This window comes from Dreissena polymorpha, chromosome 4 (assembly GCF_020536995.1).
Source record: "Dreissena polymorpha isolate Duluth1 chromosome 4, UMN_Dpol_1.0, whole genome shotgun sequence".
Taxonomy (NCBI): Eukaryota; Metazoa; Mollusca; class Bivalvia; order Myida; family Dreissenidae; genus Dreissena; species Dreissena polymorpha.
The window spans coordinates 82,379,766-82,392,761 of NC_068358.1; the positions used below are offsets into that span (position 1 = coordinate 82,379,766).

The 12,996-nt window shown below is 34.0% G+C and overlaps 2 protein-coding genes across 6 annotated transcripts in view; both read right to left on the reverse strand.

Moving 5' to 3' along the window:
- LOC127876646 (uncharacterized) overlaps window positions 1-7,979 on the reverse strand; it is a 45,003-nt gene extending 37,024 nt beyond the window's left edge. For 2 of the 5 annotated variants that reach the window (XM_052421976.1, XM_052421975.1), the window contains exons 1-8: window positions 7,838-7,979; window positions 5,883-5,967; window positions 5,457-5,585; window positions 4,341-5,174; window positions 4,139-4,210; window positions 3,718-3,782; window positions 3,086-3,229; window positions 1,225-1,302 (exon numbers count right to left, since the gene is read on the reverse strand). In XM_052421976.1, the coding sequence (XP_052277936.1) occupies window positions 1,225-1,302; window positions 3,086-3,229; window positions 3,718-3,782; window positions 4,139-4,210; window positions 4,341-5,174; window positions 5,457-5,585; window positions 5,883-5,967; window positions 7,838-7,864 (1,434 nt within the window). In that variant the 5' untranslated portion in view covers window positions 7,865-7,979. The remainder of the gene's footprint in view (window positions 1-1,224; window positions 1,303-3,085; window positions 3,230-3,717; window positions 3,783-4,138; window positions 4,211-4,340; window positions 5,175-5,456; window positions 5,586-5,882; window positions 5,968-7,837) is intronic. The other 3 variants (XM_052421978.1, XM_052421977.1, XM_052421979.1) reach the window with 3 other exon arrangements.
- A 2,464-nt stretch (window positions 7,980-10,443) lies between these two features.
- On the reverse strand, window positions 10,444-12,949 carry LOC127878548 (uncharacterized). Its single transcript, XM_052425079.1, has 5 exons — window positions 12,844-12,949; window positions 11,726-11,807; window positions 11,332-11,454; window positions 11,080-11,219; window positions 10,444-10,929 (listed from the first exon to the last, which is right to left on the reverse strand). The coding sequence occupies exons 1-5, from the start codon at window positions 12,947-12,949 to the stop codon at window positions 10,676-10,678; spliced, it is 705 nt and encodes a 234-aa protein (XP_052281039.1). The 3' UTR covers window positions 10,444-10,675.
- Window positions 12,950-12,996: the final 47 nt, after the last annotated feature.

Genomic DNA, 12,996 nt, shown 5'->3' on the forward strand with positions numbered 1-12,996 from the left:
CATTTCTTACATTGTTTGACAAAAAAGCAATGCTTTAAAGGAAACTTAACCATTAGTTAAAGTAACATAATTACTGAAAATCAACGAATTATATGCTCTTTTTGTTTTTGTGGGACAATATATTCAACACATGCTCATGTACCATATTAGTGTTCGTGTGTCGTATGAATAGATATCGTTACGGGAAAATAAAATGGAATATATTGTGCCACAAAAAAAAAACGAGCATTTGTTATCTCGTTCAATCTATGTTACCATTCCACATCTAGCGTTGAAGTTTGGCTATTGCTATACAGGGTGGAGGATCACGCGACTTTTTGTGGTTTACAATTCAACTAGGATGTTAGCACACCGAAATATTTTGCGAAATATTCGTTGATTTTGACTAGTAATATTACTTTAACTTAGAACTGTACTAATGTATGACACAGATATAATTAAAAGGTAGAAACTGCAGACCCATTGTGTTGCGTTGCACGATTTAATGATAGGATATCATAGTTTACATATCATAAACAATTATATTGTGTAATTATTTATTATTATTTCTTGAACCTCTCAAAAGTTTAAGGTGATTTTTAAATTAATTATGAATGCATTTATAAGTTAATCATGTCTTTAGTCTAAAATGGTAACCGAACCAGTGTGAAACATAAGAAAGTACACAGCGTTGAAAAGAATCACACTATCACTTACTACATGTACAACTTATGCAAACTAGCCATGCATATCACAACTTCCACGAGAATTTAATGTAAAAAGTTTAGAACGATTATTATAACATAAATCAAAAAGGTATTATTGCGTATGAGTTATCATTATTGAAAAAAAAAATATATATACAAGCATGTACATTGTAGAGAAAATCATGCATACATACTTTATATAGTATTATGAAGTGGTTTCAGGCATAAGCTAAATGAGGCGGTCATGCGGTTTTATTGCACATTCTATATCTTTCAAAGCAAGTTTTTGTTCAAATAATTCAAATAATGCTTCATCTTTTAAGCATTAAGATTGTAATTGTATAGTATTTTATACAGTTGGCTGCACTAAAGACATTTTACATGTATAAAGATACAACTTGGCATAAACAAACGCGTTGATGACAGCAACAATACATCTTTCTATACATCCAAGAAGAAAAGTAGTGCAGGCTTTTTTGGTTATTAAATAGCCGTTATTCAGACATGCTCCCAATATAAAGCAGTTACCTAACCTTACCTTAACCCCTCCCCTCTTCAAACCCAGTCTTAAAATTCCCAACTTAGGGTTTGTTCTCTCAGATGTTTGGAAATAAAGCTGTTAAGTGTAGAAATAGAGTGATTTAAAGATTAAATTGATATACTTAAAGTTTTTCATATACTCAACAGTATTCAAATGTTATATATCAAAACAATAATGCATTTTCCAAATGTTAAGTAAATGTATGCCTTAATTCGCCGGGTATGGGCCACAGTCCCATCATGTTCAGAAAAAGCCCTGTAGGTACGTTATGTTACATGGTGGAAAACACAGTGAAAAGGTATTCAATAATAAAATGGGACGTTTTCAGTCGTTGTATCATCCTTTTTGTAAAAAAAAAACAATATTTTGGGGAATGTGACAAATTCATTTTTTAAATAAACATTTGTTACAAATATGCTGTGTATTATGCCTATTGAAAGGATTGCATATTTGCATCTTGACTTACACCATATGGAACATAAAAGATATCCTTCACCACATTTTCAGTAATTTAAGTTCATACTTTACCTGCCTTTGTTTCATTTATTGCTACAAATGTTAAGCTTGAATTGCATAGTGTATACATAAACTTTTCCGCGGAAAAAAAGCATAAGCAGTGTACTGAATGAAGGTGGAATGAGAGCCTTTGAGTGTTTTCATATTGTGTGTAATGCTTATGCCTGCATTTAGGGTAACAAAAAGCACTCGGACTGTCCATCTTGATATGCAACTGTTTTTTTTTTATAGTATATACGTCTTCCTGCATGAGTTACAGATAAATTCGAGTTTTGTTCCGGCCAATTGATATTTTGCAAAGTTAGGGGCTTGGATTTAGAAATTTTCTTTTTTTAATACTTTTCCGGGTTTTGTGTATGAGTCTACCTAAATGACGTGCGAATCAAGTTCGGAATGTGTTCCGGACCATTGATTTTTTACAAAGTAACACGCCTTGGACGTAACAATTTCTCTACAATAACAGATTTCCAGACTTTCTATCAAAGGCTCTCAGATATTAAACAGATTTTTGGTATGCGAGTCTACCTGCATTAGTTACTGATCAAGTTTGAGTTTCGTTCTCAAGCTAAACGCTTACTGAAATATACCTGATTTTTAGTGTATGAGTCGGTCTACATTACCTACAGATCAAGTTTGAATTTTGTTTCGGTCCATTGATATTCGATAAAGATTAGGGCCTTGCACATTTTTCTCTACGATAACAGTTTTCCGGACTTTTTTACCAAACGCTTGCAGAACTTTTCTTGATTTTTGATCTGTGTGTTTGTCTTCATAACTTACAGATCATGTTTGAATTTTGTTCTGGTCTATTGATTTTTTACTTTTCTGCATATAATTCTTTCCGGATTTTTTTTCTAAAATGATTTTTGATACTGATCTTATTTTTGGTGTGTGAGTCTACCTGCATGACCTGCCGTTTAAGTGCTATTTTCATTCCGGTCCAAAGTTACGGGCCTTGTGCAACTTTCTCTATAATAACACTTTTCCGGAATTTTTTTGCCAAATGCTCACATATTTACCTCAATTTAGGCGTGTGAGTCTACCTGCATGATGTTCAGATTAAGGTTTAGTGTTTTTTTACATATGTGGAGTTTTGAGACAAAGTGGAATGAGGGGGGTAAACTGTGCCCTATGGACAAATTTCATTTGTTCAACATGTATTTCTTAAACATTGCAACGATAGCCTTTTCTATCCCGTTAGAGAGGACGTCAATTGTACGATTATAGGTTTCAACATCCAAATGTGTGTCACCACATTGGATTCTGGTTATTTATACAAAGAATCGGACGGAATTACCAAATGCAAGAGAGGACAACTAGAAAGAACAGAGAGCATCTTTACCGCTTTGCCCAAATCGAATTCCCCGTCTTGCGTCATAGAAGCCTCAAAATAAGCATTAATACTATGGTCAATGATTTCACTATCGGGTAACCCCATCTGTTTCATACTATCTTTTAGCAGTTTTGTCATGGATTCCTTTGTCATCTACAAAAATAAAGAACTATTGAACATTGTTGAGAACACGGACAATATACGTGTAATCATACTATAATCGTATGGCATATACCGGTAGTTGAGTTACATCTCAAACTCAATTAATAGTATGTAGCGTTAAATATTACAGGGCAAGTTTTACCTTTAGGTAAACATAAATAAAAAACATAAACAGTGTTTACACAGACTGGTAACACTATCATATGTTTATATTTTTATTTTAACTTTGATATATATGAGCAGCGTCATGTCTATTGTGATTGCGCAGGCTGGTCTATGTTTGCTGCACATGGCAAAAAAAACTTTTTTCGCATGACGCAGATAATATCTTATGTTTTCTTAATACGGAACAGTGTAATTAGTAAGAAAAGCGGCAAGCAGTTATTGAGATATTGAGACCTGGTCACCAGAGCAGCTAAATTTAATACACCTGCAACATGTTAACTTGTGAAATATTAAGACATAAAAGGCCATCATACTGCTAACTCCCCTGACGCCAGTGATGTCGCAATAACATTTGACCAAATCCCCAAGGCACTCTTTCCTGGATCAAAATAAGAGTGTCGAGAGTCAAAAACAATGATGTGAGTATGTACAGCATAAACATGTATCATATTAGCTTAATTCATTACAGGTTTTACTAGTTATTGTAACTCATTACAGGTTTAATTATTTATTGAGTCATTAATTCATACAAAAACGACAATTAATTCACGTACTAAAGAATTTTAAGTATGGCTTCAGTCTCAAACATTTTCGACATCGCTTGTTTTTTATTTACATTTCTCGACATAAATATTAAGGAAAACATACCTTATCGAAACATAAATATGACGTTTAGAAACAAAACCATATGTTTATGTATATACGAATAAAGTAACAAAACTTTTGAATTCATACCCATGTTCTCGGAAGGGTCGTCATCTTTTGATTGACCTTCGTCTTCGCTGTCGGATTTTTCAGCAATTGCACCTTTGGGTTTACATTTGTCGACATAAACATTAAGGAAAACAAAACTTATTAAAACATAATCATGACGTTCAGAAACTAAACGATATGTTTATGTAAACAGAATAAAGTAACAAAACTTTTGAATGCATACCCATGTCTTCGGAATAGTCGCCATCTGTTGATTGACCTTCGTCTTTGCTGTCGGATTTTCCAGCAGCTGCACCATTGGGTTCACTTTGATTTTCAAGTAATTTGCTCTCCACTAGTGATCTAGCAAGTGTCGACTCAGCTTCTCGTGTTGCTGCCGCCGGCGTATTGCTTATATGAGAACCTTTTTCTGCATTCTTATTTTTTCCATGAGACTGTGTTAACTCTTCACCTTCAGCCGCCGGCACATGGCTTATTTGAGACCCTGTTTCTGCATTCTTGTGTTTTCCATGAGACTGTGATAATTCTTCACCTTCAGCCGTCGGCAAATTGGTTATTTGAGAACCTTTTTCTGCATTTTCATTTTTTCTATGAGACTGTGTTAATTCTGTGCTATGTGATGTGTCTCCACTTTGCGTCGACGGAGGTGACTCTGGATCATTAGATTCAGTATTTTCATTTGTGCATGGAGATGAATTAGTAAAATCATTTGCCAATTCTATCTTTTCAGCATGTATATTTGCCACAGTATGAATAGTACAGTCTGTCACTTTCTGGATTGTAGGGTACGTTAATGCGTCACCTTGAAGCCCATGCGAGGGTTTTACATATATTTCAGGTTCTGACTCTTTGGTCTGATGCGCTATTGTACCTACTTTGCCTTCCATCGGAGAATAACCAAACTTCACTGACAGCCTGTTATCTTGATGTAAAGATACAAAATTCCTCCGGAGTGATTTACCATAATTTGCTTGTTCTTGAGAAAGTTGAAAGTCCTCTTCAACTACGCGGAAGTCAGCTGAAGCTTTGTTCTTCATTTTGGGTCTTGCACCACTATCTGCCAAGCATAAAATGTGCGTAAGCATAACAATGTTTTATGACATGATCTTTAATGGCATATAAATAATGTATTGTGTATAGTGTTAAATATTTAGGCAATATATATGGCTCGTACTTGTAAAAATATTTTCAACTGAAAATCTTGAGACAAATCACTTCGAATACTAAATGATATGTTACAAAAAAGCATTGTCCTACTATGCTCGAGCATCCAAGAAAAGTTTTTTTCCGAAATGCGACCAGGTGTTATCATTTTCTATTACATCCATATAAAATGTACCCGTTTCATTCTTGACTTGACGAGTGTCATCTTCAATGCTTTCTGTTACAGACATCCCCATTTTGTCATTCGAGTCTACTACCTCGTGTCCTTGTACATGTCTTGAAAATCCAACGGGTTCTTTTTTACCTGATATGAATTCCCAACATTAACAGGTTATTGAAGGTTTGCGACACTTGATTAGTCTTCATAATGTTGCAGCATACGAAAGTAGTCAAGTAACAGCAGCTCTTACTATAGTTATTTTATATAATCACACTGGTGCTTTCCATTCCTTTTTTGTGAAAGGTGCAAAATTGTTAATGCAGGTTCAGCAGAGTTGTAAGTGACAACTGATTGAAAATACAAAACGTTTAGGACTAGAAGACAAGCATATTAACATTGCTGGGTCAAAGTCAATATACAGTCACATAATATTGTACAAACCAGTTCGTTGTTCGATTCGGTCAAGGAGAGACATAATTTCCTTCTGCATTTTCTTGATATCCTCAAGGGTCTCTATCGTTTTTGTCTTCAATGAAAATAATCAAATTCGTTATTTAAATTAATTGCGATGATAAGATTCTTTTTTTAATTAACTTGAGTTACAACCAACAGTTTGTATAGTGTATATGTATTTACAATAATGTCATTTTAACCGCGGAAAGCGAACGCTATTTTTTTCTTTGATTCATAAGTTTGCATAAACACATGCTTGTTTACATAAAAAGCACAACTGCAATATTAACTAAATTTCTGCCTACAAATACACGAGTTCCCACATATTGTATAACTGTTACGGTATTTACTCATAACCTCTCACACAGGGATAACTGAATATACTACCGATACTGTAGTCTTTCAAAGACAAGGGTGGTGTTTTTTGTGTTTTTGGTCTGAATTTGCTGTCATAACGTTTCAGTCAAAATATGAAACAATGCATATTTCACATGGAGTTTCTATCATGATCTAATTCCATTTCTGAAAGCAAGCAACAATAACTCGGATGATTTTGGCCTGCTTCAACATTAATAACATTAGACTTGGACTAAAAATCAAATAGTTTTCGACAAACTGTTGATTGTTATTAACAAAAAATGAGGCTGCTATCTTACAAGAAGCTCTCCAGATAGCTGCTGAGATGTGGTTATTGTTAATAAACCTTGAAAATGTGGTGAAACTCTCTGTAGTGATTTAAATCTAGTATTGTTTGTGATTTATAACCCTTAATAATTACTAATCTTGCCCATTTTGTGTTTGGAAAATCTATGTTAAACGTATACATTTGCTTGATGAGTTGCATTTTCAAATGAATGCAATATTGTACATGAAAAAGTGGTGTTTCTAATGTCAGGTAATGATATTCATACTTCAGATTCAATTTAATTTTCATACACAAGCTATATGCATTAAGGATCCACGCGCCATCTCCCCTAGGCCAGTAGCTATATATGACCCATAGAGAGCTAAATGCGACACATGTAAATACTGGTGCCACATCAAATGTGTTGATGTCTACAGCAAGCTTATTGGCTTCTCTACATCATGTGTAAGTCAACCATGTGACACAATGCAGTTTATCGACCAACTTTTTATCCGTCACTGATTTTGATCAGGTTATCATCAACAACATCATCCAAAGTTAAGGAAAAAACCAATACCCAACTACCCATGAACATTCTTAATATTAACTGTAAAAGTCATCAAAAGCTAAGTCCATTCAGGGACCAATACAAACAATTCTATATGTATTGTTCCCTGATCCATTACAGAAACACACCCAGATGTGGCAATGATGTGTATGTGAATCAGAACTGGACTCCACAGTCTGTGACTCAGCTATTCTCCAGAGATCATAAACCAAAATTACGTTCAGATTTATTCTAATAGCAGTTATGAATACCCTGGTTAGCGTAAACAGCCAACAACATGGTCTTATAACGTCAAGATTGTTTTACTAAGGCTGGAAATCGCAGGAAAAAACTGTTGATGTGTTCTTTCTACAGTACACATTCTACTGATGACCAAGAAGTCATTGATCAACATCATGCATCAGTCTCAAAACTAGCCCTACCTAATCAAAGTAGCGCAGTATGTATGCGTATTCTAATCAAATTCATGTACACAATGATCTGCTTGATTTTGCCAGTGCTAATTTCCATACGCATATGGTAAATGAATCCAATCGGAATTATTATTTAAATGATTCTTTAACGTATTTTAGTGCCGTTCATGTGGGACTAAATTCACCCACTGATGCAAAAAAGCTCAATATTCTCACGGAAATTATCGTGATTTGCTACCTGAGGCTGAACGACGTGAAAGAAACAAGATATTTAGTATAACAATGCTGATTAAATGAAAAGATGTATAATACAAATATGTACAAATCACTGGCTTACAATATGTTGTGTAGTCATCGTTGCCATTCACATAATCGTTAGATGATAAACATGCATAACCATTTAGCAAATTGCTAAAACGAAAATACTTCTAAAAATCTACTTTCGTTTTCAATTTACCGGAAGTGCACAACCAACGTCAAATTTTAGGTTGTCGGCTCTTTCGGCCCCAAGCTCTTTCGGCCCCGGTTTTTTTCAGGCTCTTTCGGCCCCAATTTCAGGCTCTTTCGGCCCAGGTACCAGGCTTTTTCGGCCCCATTTTTTATTTGAATTAATAGTTGCAAATATGTTGGTCGAAACTCTTTACAACTATGGAATATTGTTTATTACAGTAATATATAATCTTTATTGAGGATCAATGCATTTGAAAAAAGATTCTCTTTGTCTTTTGCTTCAGGTATAGACGAGTTAACGCGTGACGTCACACGCACCTGCAAAGTTTAAACTCCGCCCACTGGTTGGCAAAAGAGGTGCAATTTATATAAGCGCATATAGAGAAGGTTGACGAAATCTTCGTTTTTAATGATAATCATGCACAATATCAAATATAATTTTACTTATTATGTCTGAATAAAACATTAGCATGCAAGGAAATGCATCTTTGGAACGATTATATTGTTGTTATTATTATTTGTTTTTACTGACAACGAACTCGGGAGTGGAACACAATCTAAGAGCTCGGTATGTGGTTAAACAAAAATCTCTCTACTTGGCACTTCATCGCGACCATTTTTAGTTAAAAAATCTCAGAAATTGAAATTCTTTCAGAATAAATAAAATTAAATGAACGAAAACAAATAAGGATTAAAACAAACAACGAATAGGTCAATCGTATGTACGCGACATAGGGTAACTGATTTGAACCTTTATGTGTCTGGAAAAACTTACCTTCTTACGCATTCAATAAATTCTATTGTTTAATGTAATTGTTTTCTTTAATTGTTCACACTAATTTTGGCACTCTTTGTTGCAGCATTTATATCCCGGTGTTTAATTGCACCTTTGTTATCACAAACCGATTAACTCGTTATGATCGGATACTGTCCAGACAATTACAAAGAAAACATGGTGTCATAAACCCAAGGACCTATACTTGGGCCCCTGCATAAACCACATGTTGCAAACGAGTGTCTGGTCAGTAAACATAAGTCACGAAACCTCAATGTCGTCTCTTGGCATATTGAGCAATCATTTAAGCCACATTTTAAAGCTAAAAAATACTGATAAGTTAATGTTTTTAATGAAATATTTTAACAGTTTAACAAAAATGAAGACATTTGTCGGAAATGTATTAATAGGAACGAGTGTATATATTTATTAGCCAGTTAAACTTAATAATACATTGTTTAATAACTATACATTTAAATATTGTGCAATTTTACTGCTATGCAATTAAGGTATTTAACGGGTACCGGCAAAAGTAAACTCCGCTATTATGTGTAAAGATTGTACATTACTGCAGGGTCCGAAACACGATCATGAACATAAGCAGTCACAAAAGGGGCCGTTAGATAAATTAAATATACGCATTTATCATAAAATGCTATATTTTTATCACTCCTTATTACTAATAGAGATTTCAATATGCATGCATAGACAGTTAAATTTGCGTAATTAATATGCAGGGTTTTCCGTTTGTATGGTAAATTGAATTTATATTCATTCAATGTAAACGAAACGTAAATTCATTCAATGTAAAAGAAAATTACCACAATATTTAAAAATAGTACTGTATTCCGCTTTTTAGGGCTTTGTTTTATAATTGATTAAATGCACCTCTGACTCGATCGATCGCTGATGAAATAAAACACTATCCACACCACTTAAAATTATAATACAATTAATATATATTTTATTAGTGCTGAAATATAATTTATTCAAGTCTTATTATCAGAAAGAATACGGCTAATTTATTGTTTTGTTTTGTGGAATTGTCAGTATTTAATCTTCCGATCACGTTTACTCTATGCTAATAACTACTTCGTATTTTTATGAAGAGGAAATTTTATTTGTGAATATACATTTATTTGGTACTAAATATGCTATATGTGCACTTTTTTTAAGAGTTTTAATGTTTATTTCGTTTTTATTATCAATTTATTTACTAAACAAAAGCCCTTTATACATGTTTAACGTTACTGTAACCAGTGTTTTTGCCAACCAGTCAGTGCGCATGCGCGGAAAATCCCGAATGTAAACAACAATTAACTCGTCTATATCGTCGTCGAAATGAGAAGAATAGATACAAGAATATGAGACGGCTTTGAAAATAAAACAAACTATAAAATAATTTATATTACATTTATTTTGATAATTTTAAAATTATAACAATAAGGAATACATACATCTTAACAACACAATACATTAATTTAACCTAATTACATACTACATAATTTACTGCATACAAGTTGTTTATTTTATTAATAATACAATTACATCATCATAATAATCATCATATAAATATAAATCATCATCATTCATCTTAAGAGTCACAATCATCAGCATAATAATAATGATCATCAAAAATATCATCATCATAATAATCAGCATAAGAAACATCAGCATTTAAATCATCATCATTATAATTATCAGCATAAATACACCATAGTCTGCAGCAGCATAATAATCTTCAGCATCAAAAGAATCACTCTAATAATAATCATCATCATCATTATAATTGCATAATTTATTTGTAACTTAATAATTACATCATATTCATCATCATAATAATAATAATTTTCATCATAATTATCATCAACGTAACGTGATAATCATCATCATGTGGTGATAGGTTTATATATCCCAGCATTATCATCATCATCATCAAGAGGCGACGATTCAGAAGGCATACATCTCCCCGATATTGGTGAGGAAATCCTCGGTGGTCAGTTCCCGCTGGTCGTATTCTTCCCAGAGCTGGCCAAGCTGCTCGTCAAGATTTACATAGACGTTGCGTCGGACCCGCCCGGTTCCCTCTCGCACCAGCTGGGCCTGCACTGGCAGGTACTCGGCCTCGCGCCGCAGGAGAGGTACCAACACATAGAAGGAGCACTTGTGGTCGGCTGCCTGCAAACTCAACCGACGGTGCCACCCTTAAAAACAAAACACTAATAAGACAATGCAATATAATTTTTAATTCGCTTTAGTAACACAATGAAAATAAAATTACGTACACTTTAAGGTACTTACAAAAAATATTTAGTGAACATACAATATACAGACAGACTGAATGCATCACAAACCTTCTGTGTCGTTGTTCGTTCTGACAGTCTGTCGGTACACAGACCACTCTTCCGGTGCCCACATTGAACTGTCAAGCCAGGAGGACTGAATGTAGGAGAACACCGCTTCCGTCTCCATGGACGTCGCGCGTTCAGCCAACCTTAATAAAATAAGCATGTGTTACCACAATTATTTGAAAATTAAAAGTTTATTTAATGTCCACTTATTATATATACTAGAACGTGTAAACATGTTGGAAACATTAATTGTACCTGCTGAATGCACGCGGAATATGAGTTCCCGGCAGAAAGGGAACGGCCATCAACTTTCTCATCAGGGCGTGGACGGCCTCCCGTCTCTCATACGTGGTCTTCGGGCCCACTTCGTTGATCTGTCTTCAACTGAACAAGATTACAACATACATATATTCTATATTTTCTCAAAACATCGTACATTTTATATATACAACTAAACAAGATATGATTAACTAACTTTTTACATCAATATATCAATAATTTATATTACGTTTCATTTTGTCTATTTTATCAAAACTTAGTACATATATAAACACGCCATTCTAACTTACATTACGTTTCAATTCCACTTTCTTCCGCACCGAAGGGTCAGCAGCGTGAGTGTGCGTCCCTTTCGCTTGAAATATGTCACCCTCTTGCGTGACCGACGCGGTACACATGAACGCTTTCCGTCGCACGCTGCATCGCCGCACAGCTTGCTTCATTGTCTGTTTCTGTAAATGGGAAAATATAACGGTAACTGATATACAAATACTTAATTCATTATGTAAATAGTTTTAAAAAAATTAAAAATACTTTTCGCACATGCATTAAACTCCATTTTTACAGAGCGCGACTAAAATGTATAGATATAGTAATTTTGCTAATAACGCAGTTTATTTCAAGTCACTATTTACGCATACACAGATACACAAATAATGTAGTTTTTAACATTGTTTAGATTTAATAATACGTATGGGTGTTTACGGCCTGTGTAAAAACTTAATTACCTTAAACGTGAATGAATATCCGTCGATTGATTAATAACTAACTTGACGATGTTTACACATCGTTAATGCATTAAACAGATGTTGTTTTCTTTAATTACTCCGACCCCGTCAATCATTATCGAATGAAGCCATTGTCTAGCACACTCGCACCTATGCCCGGTATTATGATCTTTATCAGGTTGTTAAATACATGTGTGGTGTGTATTCGGGTTAACAGGTAACAAAAAATGTAGAATAAAGTTGATAAATCAGTAAACTTTGAACTGACAATAAAATAAATTTAAAAAATTGCAAATTATAACCATGACAAGAAAATAAATTTAAAATTTTGCAAATTAGACCCATGTTCAGCCTTACTTAGGAAAATAATTTATTTGTCGATAATCTTAGCTAGTCAGTTGGCATTGACACTAACCTGTATTGCATCATCATCTTAATGTTTTATATAATCAAAATTATGAAAAATATAAATATGGATGAGACTAAAATAATAAAATCAATATCAAAAATTAATTAATTAATACGACCCCGTCTTTAATTATCGAGTGAAGCCATTGAATAGCACCCGCACCGATGCCCGGTTTTATGACCTTTATCAGGTTGTAAAATACATATGTCTAACCAGATTAACAAATTGTAATAAGGCAATTAGATTAATTCACGTTTGCATTTAATGTCTAAGTTCTCATTTGAAAGCATTTTTACAATGTTTCGCGAGAGAATTTTAACTTTTATTGTAAGTATTTGAATAAACACTTACCTGTATTGCAGGTGCGATGCTGCCATTTGTCGCAAACGTCACATGTGATGCCATGCTGCAGCGAGCGAACGGCATTCTTACACACTAAACACTTGTCCTCCTCCATCACAAATTCACAAACACTTACAAATTTATTTACGATTAACGCAAGTA